An 11,664-nucleotide genomic window follows, 5' to 3' on the forward strand; every position below is an offset into this window, starting at 1 on the left:
CACGTCACACACGTCACACACACACTCACACACACACACACACACAAACACACGTCACACACGTCACACACACACACACATGTCACACACACGTCACATACACACACGTCACACACACACACACACACACACACACACACACACACACACACACATCACACACACGTCACACACACACACACACACACACACACACAATCACACACACGTCACACACACACACACACATATTTATATTATTTGTGTTAGTTTGTCATGTATTTCTCATTATGTATATAACACATCATCTAATTTATATTACATATTTATTTTATTGTTATTCTTCTATTTGTATATTTTTTATGATATATATATATATATATAATTATTTCATGGACTTTCTGCATATTATTTATTTTTGTATGGATTTTCTATAAAACATATTATTATTTATTTATTTTATTTCATTTCAAATGTCCACCCTTTTTACTGCAGGATCATGCTCTCTGAAACCCTTAAATATTAATATATATTATAATATGTATCTCTCAGGTGAGCGGGGCTCCTCAGGTGCTCTTTAGACTCTTAAATATTAATATATTTTATATATTAAATGTTATATATCTGATGTTCCTCAGGTGAGCGGGGCTCCTCAGGTGAATCAGGAGATGTTCGTCACCGTCTCGTTCACAAACTCCTTCAATTTCCCTCTGAGGAACGTCCAGCTGAGCATGGAGGGACCAGGACTGATGAGCAGCCGCTCCAGACACTACAGGTACACACACACACACGCACACACACACACACACACACACACACACACACACACACACACACACACACACACACACACACACACACACACACACACACACACACACACACACATACAGAGAGACACACACACATTTCTTATGGTGTGTTTATTATTCACTTTATATTTATACTATTTATTAATTGTATTAATTATTTTATATTATTAATATTATCATTTTTTATTTGTATTTATTTATTATTATTTTATTTGTATGTTTTTTTCCTTATTTTACTATTTTTATAAAGTATTTTTTCACTTTGTTATGTTATTATTAATAATATTAATATTATTTATTTAATTTATTATGTATTGTTATATATTGTTATTTATTGTTATATATTGTTATTTCCTGTGTCAGCTCCATTGAACCGGGGGCAGTGATCACCTGGAAGGATTCCTTCTTTCCTCGTCTGGCGGGACCAAGAGCGCTGGTGGCTGTGATGGACTGCAGCAACCTCCGTCAGGTAAGCTCACCTGGACACACCTGAGGCCTGTACTACGAAGCTGGATTTTCGCTTAGCCGGCTAAATTCAGGGAAATCTCGGGCTTTCCGGTCCTACGACGCTGGTTCTCTTTTTAGCAGGCTAGATTTCCATGGTAACTTATGCTGAACGGCAAACCTGCTCCGGAGCAGGTTAGGTGGCAGGCTAAGAGATCAACTCAGTGAAAGCACTGCCTGCTGACCAATCAGAGCTCCGTGTGCGGAGTTTAAAGCGATCAATTCATATTACAGGATAGAGGAAATACAGAAAAACTGCCGTTGCAGGAAAGACTGCCGGCCAAAATCAACTGACTGTGTGAACGTGAAAATTAATAGAATATCCCCTCCCATCTTCAGAGCAGTCTGACTATTATAACATTAGCGTTAAGAAAGCTTACTTAAATATCTGCCACGACATAAGTAACCGGATCAGAGTAACATTAAGTACAGTCCGCGGCACTGTGAGTGCAGACGTAGATGTGTCCCATTATCATTCATATCATATCACATCATAATGTATCATATATTTCCTTATTTGAGTCAGCTTCTTGAGCCGTATCTGGCCGTGCAACACTCACAGTGTCACATACTGTATGCAGAAGTATTATTTTAAGCAACACATTAAGTTGACGAAACACTCGAGTCAAATTCTCCTAATTAAAGTCAGATCCACTCGTGTCTTGGACGGGGCAGTGATTTCATAAACCTGTTAATGTACGCATTCAAACACTTTTTCTTTTACCAGCTGTATTCACCTTGCAGGTGCAGCTATGTGGCTTTTATCCTGGGTAAAGTGTTTAAGTCATGGATGTTTAAAGTTTAACTTCTTCATATTTGACTAATATTAAAGTTCACTTTTCATTCAGGAAGTATGACGCTGCGCTGTCAGTACGCTTCTCCGTGTTTGAGATTGGTCGAATGCTCCAAATACCACCCCTTTCATGTGAACGCGCACCTAACTAGATAGGACACGGCGGCTTGAGCGATCCACTTGATATCCAGCGTCGTAGTACAGTTTAGCGCCAGCGCGTATGTTTTGGCTTAGGCCAACCGGCTAACTCCAACATATCCAGGTTAGGTTGAACCAGCTTCGTAGTACAGGCCTCTGGAGTCACCTGTAGTCACCTGTAGTCACCTGGAGTCACCTGGAGTCACCTGGAGTCACCTGTAGTGAGGCCTGTACTACGAAGCCAGTTCAACATACCCTGGATTTGTTTGAGTTAGCTGGATTACCCAAATGTGATCCACTCGTGTCTTAGACGGGGCAGTGATATCATAAACCTGTTAATGTACGCATTCAAACACTTTTTCTTTCACCAGCTGTATTCACCTTGCAGCTGCAACTATGTGGCTTTCATCCTGGATAAAGTGTTTAAGTCATAGATGTTTAAAGTTTAACGTCTTCATATTTGTCTAATTATAGTTTACTTTTCATTCAGGAAGTATGACGCTGCGCTGTCAGTGCGCTTGTCCATGTTTGTGATTGGTCAAATGTTGCTAACCCCGCCCCTTTCACGTGATTGGCTCTCAGCCGGACAGAGAAACCCTGGCTTGAGTTACCGAGTTGATAACCAGCGTGGTAGGACCGCTTAGAGAGATCTCTTTGTTAGGGTTCAGATAACTCGGAGATCAGGGTCTGTTGAACCGGCTTCAGAGTACAGGCCTCAGGTGACCCTCCCCTGTACCTATCTTTATATCAGTTATTTAATTCATTATTATTTTGTAGGATTTATTTTCTGCATTTAGTAAATCAATTTAGTTTAGTTTTTTTATTATCATTTTTTTACTATTATAATATATTTTATCCCTGCTTTTATTTATTATTATTATTATTATTATTATTATTATTATTATTATTATTATTATTATTATTATTATTATTATTATTATTATTAATCACTGGTTTGTTTCTCAGATTTGGGGCGTGACTCATTTCGTCATCGGCGCCTGAGATGATTGGTCCACAGAGATGTGACCCCGCCCCTATTCACGCCTCCACCAATCACAGCAGCTTTAAACCGAGTGGGCGGAGCTTCCTGCAGCTCAGATGATTTAATTTCTGCTTTAATTTCATTGAAATGACAGATTCCTGCCGATAGAGGGAGATAGAGGGAGATAGAGGGAGATAGGGGGAGATAGGGGGAGATAGAGGGAGATAGAGGGAGATAGAGGGAGATAGAGGGAGATAGAGGGAGATAGGGGGAGATAGGGGGAGATAGGGGGAGATAGAGGGAGATAGAGGGAGAGAGAGGGAGAGAGAGGGAGATTATGTTTTAACATTATTCAACATTAAAGATCTCAGTATCCTTTAAGTATAAATGATAAATATAATACTGATGAAAACATTGGAAATAAATAATAATACATTTTTTTAACCCAAATTCTTCTGTGTTTTAGAGACAACATGTCCTACAGTATAAATAAACTAATTACTGTTAAATACAACAAATACAGACTTGCCTTAAGTAGATTACAATGAATGAAAAAGTATTAAAATACTCAGACCAGATGTCCTCGTGAGGGAACTTAGTGCAGGTAGATGATTGATCACTAATAGATAACAGATCAATAGGTCCTCCTCTCTGTCTGCGTTATGATGTCATCTCTCTTTTACTCTTATATTAATGCAAACCATTTCTACTACTAATAAAAGCATGTTCAAACCAAACACTGGCTCCATTTCATTTTGTTATTATTTATTTGTATTTTGTCCTTTTTTATTTTCCATTTAATTTAATTGTTTATTTTTATTTTGTATTAATATACAACTAAGGAAATATTGTTAATATTATTATACTTTATACTAATAACTTATTATTTATAATAATATATATGTATAATAATATATATAGTGCTAATTTTAACAACTTAATATGTTGTATTATTATATTGATCTGTACTAAGTGCAGTAACACAGAGTCTCCACCAGAGGGAGCCGTCTGCCTTTCACATCTACACACTGACAGTAGTTACCTGTGTGTGTGTGTGTGTGTACCTGTAGTGTCTGGAGCAGCTGCTCATCAGTGTGTGTGTGTGTGTGTGTGTGTGTGTGTGTGTGTGTGTGTGTGTGTGTGTGTGTGTGTGTGTGTGTGTGTGTGTGTGTGTGTGTGTGTGTGTGTGTGTGTGTGTGTGTGTGTGTGTGTGTGTGTGTGTGTGTGTGTGTGTGTGTGTGTGTGTGTGGAGACACCACAGTGTTCTCTAAACCAGTATTCATCTGCTGCTACCACTACAATGCAATCTAAAAGAACATGTGATTATCTTAAAGAGGCCCTATTATTCTTTTTGGGGTGTTCCCTTTCCTGTAGTGTGTTATATAGGTTTTAGTGCATGTAAATGGTCTGCAGAGGCTAAAATCCCTGTGTTCCCTCCTGGGAGTTTCTCTCCCACACACACCAACCCTGCCTGAAACGCCTCCATTGGACTCCTTTGTTTACTTCCTTAAGATATTTACACTATGTAACACTTGCACTTCTATTGGCTAGCGCTCCAACACATGTCTACGTGATAGGTTAAGGGGCGGGACATCTCTAAGAAGTTGACCAATCACAACAGAGCCGAACCTGAAACGCCTCTATTGGACTCCTGACATTCTAGTTATCTTTTAACGCTGTCAGCTATATTTGTTTATCTGTAAGTAACGTGTTTTGTGAAACATGTCACAGTAGAGGCACAAGATACAACTAGGAAATGCATAATAGTATATGGACATAAAACAAGAAGAACATCCTGTTTTTGTTTTTGAAAGACAAACCTTTATTAATGATCCAAACATTTCATTTGATCACACATCCCATCAGTAAAGTCTGTTCAATGATTTCATGATCAGTTTCACTTTATCCACACCATGAATGTGTTTCATCTCAGCTATTTCAAACAGAATCACACATGATTTCCTTATTGATTATTATCATGATAAGTTATGTTCTATAAAACATCAGAGTACCCACTTTCTATTTGGACAACAACAACAACAATTAGTCTGCAAAACAATAACTGTAATATTATACAATGTATTTCCCAAGCAAAGACTCTAAGCTATTTACAGCAGAATAATAAATGATGTACTTATTGATTATGATCATGACAGTAAGTAATATCATTTAAAATAAACAATTTATGATGAAATAAGTGTTATAACCATCTGGGAACTCATCGTTAGTTAATTTGGGCAACAATAACATTTAATCTGTCAACATAATACATGTGATTATAAATGTCTCTGTTGTTTTAGAAAGTGGGCAGAATAAAATGTGTACAATAAAAGAAGCTCTGCTGCTTTCTCTCTGAAGACTCGTGCATTACAAGAGAAACAACGACATGAATCAAAAGAAATATCCAACACATATTTAGAGCAAAGTTTACATATCAGTTCAGGTGAACAAGGATCCTCCTGAGCAGTGACAGCCTCCATGGCTACACAGACACAGGAAGGAGCCGGAAGAAAGTCCAACATCTACAGAACAACTCATGAGAAGATGTTGAAGCACATCCCATCATGTTTGATTGACAGCTGATCTCTGCACAGTGAAGACATGAACAATCAGCTCTGATGGACACACGGTGACTTTAAGAAGTAGAAGAGTTCCTCCAATGACTTCAGGCTATTTGAGTTTACAAAACTCAGCAGTGGCTCCATAATAACCATAAAGACAAACTCCAGCATGTAGCGGCTGAGTGAATGTGGTCTGGACTCTGTGGAGGAGAGTCATGGTTTCAGAGACGCTGTAGAAGGACAGAATACCTGCTCTGTGATCCAGGTACACTCCTACTCTGGAGGACAGAGGACCTGAGACGGGAGTGATGATACTGTTGTAACGAAATGAATAACTGTTTTAGTCACAATCTAAGGACCAAGATTTGTCATTGTCTCCAAATAAACTTTCCCCCCTGCTCTGCTGATATTATTGACTGCGACACAAACTCCTTCCCCTCAATAATAAAAATAATAAAATGCAATAACGTGCTTTAACCAGTAGGTGTCCCTTTCTATCAGCTGTGCACCGTTATGGTGTAAATACAGCCTATCTACCAATTGGATCAAATATAAAAGTCAGCCGAATTAGTGTTGATACTGCAAGGAGACGTATTGTGTGAAAAGAAATGTAAGATGTTGTTTAATTGCTGATATATTTAAGATCCACGTCAAGTTTTCAGTTTTGGCGACAGTTCCTGTTTGTCTAGAAGTCTTCTCATCAGGGCAGAGTTAACTACGGCAGATATGTCATATTTAATGCAGCCGAAACGTGTATTACAATGCCGTAATGTGATGACTTTCAAAGAGAAAAGCAAGCACACTCGGAATAATGTATTATTTTATTTATTTTTAAATGTTTTCGGATTTCACATCGCATAAACACCAAATCCCAGCGTGCATTGCGGCTAAACCATCCAATCATCGAGCTGAGGATTTTGCCTATACGTCTGTTTCCGGTTTCGTTTATGAAGGATGTATTTTGTTATGCACACATTCCTTCACATTTACATTTTAATTTACATTAAAGTATTTTGTGAGGCCTTCTAACATGTTTTTAAATATAACTACGGTTGTAGTTGAAGAGTTTGTAAATGAACATGAACCGAAGCTGTTTCCTGTTGCAATATACAGTCTATGGTTGCTACAGAGGATTGTGGGTAATGTAATGTCTTCGGCCATCCAAAACTCATAGAAAACGACTTGTTTCTCAGAATTGAAGGGGAAAACGTGACAAAAGCATTGTACACTAAAACCTATCAATGCCGTTTAATTAAAGGTGGGGTAGGTAAGTTTGAGAAACCAGCTCGAGATCGCTAGCATTTGAAAATACACAACCGGAGAAAATCTGCCACTTCCTTATAGAGCCCCTCCTCCAACACACACGAACGCGCACATGACCAATGAGGGCACGAGATAAGTTTGTGCACAGATGGAAGGCTGACAGGCAGGTAGGCCATCCAGTTATTTTAGCCGGGCCGGCTAAAATGATTGGTCGTGCTTTTTACAGTACTACGGCTTCCACAGATGACATTTTTTAATAGATTTTTTGTCAAAGCACTTCAGATATTCATTGCTATCGGGATGTTAAGAGCATTCCATGGAATATAACAAAAAGTGTATCTCGAGCCGGTTTCTCAAACTTACCTACCCCACCTTTAACAAGGATAATCTGGTGTTTTTGAGTTGATGAGTAGTGGAGATATCACTGTCAAATCAATCGACAGTAAGGGGAATACTTACTTCCGGGTGTACAATTCTCTAGTGAACGGAGCTTCAACCCTGGACTTCTTATTCCATAGAAGCAGTGATTCGAAGCTTGCTTCAAATCACGTGACATATGACGTCCGAAGCAGCAACTGCTTCATTTCCTGAATGAATCAACTCACTGGTTCGCGGTCCAATCACCCGATTCAATGCACTGCCTCGTCTCTATTCTGACAGGTGACAGGTTGAAACAGTTTCGAATTTGAGCGCTTCAACACTTATAACTGCTCTAAACAATGCGTTGTTGCTGTTCAAGGTTCAAGGTTCTTTATTGTCAATCTGACATAGCTACAGAGTAATTATGCAGTTGAAAATCTTATGTCACAGGCTTCTCCAACAATGCAACATAATAACATAACATAATAACAATAAGAGCAAGAGCAATACAAAAATAATAATAGTTATAAAAATGAAATAAAGTTATGATGTGGAATAGTGCAGTATGAGTCTATATACAAGTTATTGGAATGATATATATATATTAGGTATTAGATACATACTACTGAGTAGCAGTTGAATGTTTGATGTTGTTTCAACAGTTCAATTGTTTAACAGTCTCACTGCCCGCGGGAAGAAACTGTCTCCGAATCTTCTTGTCCTTGCCCGGATGCTGCGGTAACGTCTGCCAGACGGCAACAGAAAGAACAGTTTGTGGCTGGGGTGATGGGGGTCTTTGATAATCCGTAGTGATTTCTTCCTGAGCCGCTGGGAGTAAAGGTCCTCCATGGATGGCAGCTCCGTCCTGGTGATGTGCTGTGCAGTTTTCACCACCCTCTGTAAAGCCTTACGATCGAGGTCGGTGCAGCTGCCGTACCAGGCCGTCATGCTGCCAGTGAGGATACTCTCTATCGTGCACCTGTAGAAGTTGCAGAGTATCCTGGAATCCATTTTGAACCTCCTCAGCCTGCGGAGGAAGAAGAGCCGCTGTCGAGCTTTCTTGGTGATGGTGGTGGTGTGAAGAGACCATGTCAGGTCCTCAGTGATGTGGACCCCAAGGAACCTGAAGCTTTTGACTCTCTCCACCGTAGTCCCATTGATGGCGATGGGGGCGTGTCCCTCTCCCTGCTGCTTCCTGTAATCCACAATCAGCTCCTTTGTTTTGCTGATGTTGAGATGGAGGTTGTTCTCCTGGCACCAAGATGTCAGGTTTTCGACCTCCTCTCTGTATGCCGTCTCGTCATCGTCTGTGATCTGGCCGATGACGGTCGTGTCATCAGCAAACTTCACGATGGTGTTGGAGCTGTGTGTGGCCACGCAGTCGTGGGTGAACAGGGAGTAGAGGAGAGGGCTGAGCACGCAGCCTTGAGGGGCACCGGTGTTAAGAATCAGGGTGGAGGATGTGATGTTTCCCACCCGCACTGCCTGGGGTCTGCCCGTCAGGAAGTTCAGGATCCAGTCGCAGAGGGCGCTGTTGAGCCCGAGGTCTCTGAGCTTGATGGCCAGCTTGGAGGGCACAATGGTGTTGAATGCTGAACTGTAGTCAATGAACAGCATTCTCACATATGTGTTCCTGTTCTTCGGGTCCAGGTGTGAGAGGGCAGTGTGGAGGGTGAGGGCTATGGCGTCGTCTGTGGACCTGTTTGCTCTGTAGGCAAACTGCAGGGGGTCCAGAGATTCAGGGAGGGAGGAGGTGATGAATAATTTGACTAACCGCTCAAAGCACTTCATTATGATGGAGGTGAGTGCTACTGGGCGGTAGTCGTTGGGGCAGGTGATGATTGTCTTTTTGGGGACAGGAATGATGGTGGAGTGTTTAAGACATGTGGGGACTACAGACTGCAGCAGGGACCTGTTGAAGATGTCTGTGAACACCTCTGCCAGCTGAACTGCACACACCCTGAGAACACGGCCAGGGATGCCATCAGGTCCAGGAGCCTTGTGTGGGTTAACCCTTTTAAAGGATTTACACACATCTGCCCTATTTAAAACAAAAGGGCAGTGTAGCTCCTGGTCCCTCTGTACCTCCACAGCCTGGCTGCTCTCAAAGCGTGCAAAAAAACTGTTTAGCTCATCTGGGAGAGATGCGCACGCAGACACTCCCGCAGCACCCCCCGCTGCTCCTTTGTAGTCAGTCATTGTCCTTAGTCCCGCCCACATATTCCTAGTGTTACAGCCTTTGAAGTCAGATTCCACCTTCTCTTTGTACTGTCTCTTTGCATTTTTTATTGCTCTCCGGAGATCATACCTAGACTTCCTGTACTCCTCCAAATCTCCCGCTGTGTGCGCGAGAGTGCGCTGTTGAGTTGTTGTTGGTATTGCATTTTAATTGGATCATTATAGAGCAAGCCAGGAAGAAAGATAGGTCGTTCTGGCTCGGGTTGTGAACAAAAAGACAACTAACAGGAATATAAAAAACATGTGAATAGCTTAAGGTATAGATAGCCCAGTGGTTAGAGCCGGCGGCCCGAAGTGGCGATGACCTCCGCGCAGCTGGTTCGGAGCCTGGAACGGATGAACGTTTAATCATTCCTTTTCAACTTGAATACTTTATTAACTGATAAAAGGCCCTCTCCGCCCAAAAAAAATTCCAGCACTCTCTAGTCTCTTCTCAATAACCCAATACACACAATTATCAATCTTTAATTGCAAATAGAACATGATATTCAGTCTTAGTGTGTGTGTGTGCATCGAATATTTTTCAAGGCAAAGATACGTTAAACTCTAGCGAGGCCTTTAACCTAGAACTGGAGAGCCTGGACTGGTCAGATGAGCTCAGTGGTACACAAGTTGAAGAAACATGGCTTGGTTTCAAAAACAAATTCTCTGCAATACTCAATGATTTGGCCCCCCTAAGAACAACCAGGGTAAAAAATCGCGCTGAGCCGTGGATGCACTCCGGCATACTGACCGCCATGAAAACCAGAGACAAAAAATGCTCTGAGTTTCATAAAAGTCAGTCAATGCTTTCCAAAAGCACGAGCAGTGAACTCCAGGCCCACGTGACTGAACTAAAAATTGAAAGAAACAGACTGAGAAATGACGTAAGCTCCATGATCAAAACTGCCAAAAAGAATTTCATCAATGACAAAACTGAGGAAAACAAAAATAAACCCCGGGAACTTTGGAAATTACTCAATAACCAGCTTGGCTGCAGCAAAAAACTCAAAACGAGATTTGCAAACTTAAACATAAAGACAGATAACAGGCTCCTCACAGACAAACTGGATGTGGCCAAGTACTTGAACATTTTTTTCACAAACATAGCCACAACTCTTGTAAATAAATTACCCACCCACTCAGGGCTTTTTGGAGTAGATCACATCATGACCTACTACAAAAACCTAGGGGTACGCAAAGATGATTTCAGTCTAGCAAGGGTAACAACAGCAGAGGTACTCATTAAACTGAGCGCCCTCAAACCTAACAAGGCCACTGGCCACGACAATATCCCCTCCAAATTCCTCAGAGACACAGCAACCGCCATCTCACCAGTCATAGCTCACATAATTAACCTCTCCATAAAACAGGGAAAAGTACCCAAAGACTTCAAAATTGCAAGAGTAACCCCCCTGCACAAAAAGGGCAGCAAATTGGACCCAGGCAACTACCGCCCTGTTTCTATACTTACCTCCATCTCGAAAGTCATGGAAAAAATAGTATATGAACAGGTCGAAAAGTACCTCGCGGAAAAGAAACTAATCTATGAATTTCAATCTGGCTTTAGAACATCCCACTCCACTGACACATGCCTTCTTTATTTGAACGACCACATCAAACAAGAGGTGGACGATGGTAAATACTGCGGCATGGTGATGCTGGACCTACAAAGGCTTTCGACACTGTCAATCACCCCATTCTGATTGACAAGCTAAAAGCAATTGGTTTTGATAAACTATCGGTGAGCTGGATGCAATCCTACCTGGAGGGGAGAGAACAGATGGTGGAGGTAAACGGTACTCTGTCCCCCCCCCTCCCAGTGAGCTGTGGTGTTCCACAAGGAAGCATATTAGGTCCGTTACTGTTCCTAATTTATGCAAATGACATGTCATCAGCATGTGACTGCAACTTGTTCCTGTTCGCGGACGACTCAGCCCTGCTGGTCTCTGACAGGAGCAGATTGCAGGTTGAAAAAAACACTCAGCTCCGAGCTCGGCAGAATCTGCACCTGGCTCGCCGATAATAAATTATCATTACACCTGGGTAAAACAG

The 11,664-nt window shown here is 41.3% G+C and overlaps 1 protein-coding gene across 1 annotated transcript in view; it reads left to right on the forward strand.

Moving 5' to 3' along the window:
- Positions 1 to 3,400, forward strand: part of LOC117484787 (coagulation factor XIII A chain-like) — an 11,074-nt gene extending 7,674 nt beyond the window's left edge. The window contains 3 exon segments of the mRNA XM_034133221.1: positions 618 to 754; positions 1,155 to 1,260; positions 3,193 to 3,400. Coding sequence (XP_033989112.1) covers positions 618 to 754; positions 1,155 to 1,260; positions 3,193 to 3,228 — 279 coding nt within the window. The 3' untranslated portion in view covers positions 3,229 to 3,400.
- Positions 3,401 to 11,664: the final 8,264 nt, after the last annotated feature.

This window comes from Trematomus bernacchii, unplaced genomic scaffold (assembly GCF_902827165.1).
Source record: "Trematomus bernacchii unplaced genomic scaffold, fTreBer1.1, whole genome shotgun sequence".
NCBI lineage: Eukaryota > Metazoa > Chordata > Actinopteri > Perciformes > Nototheniidae > Trematomus > Trematomus bernacchii.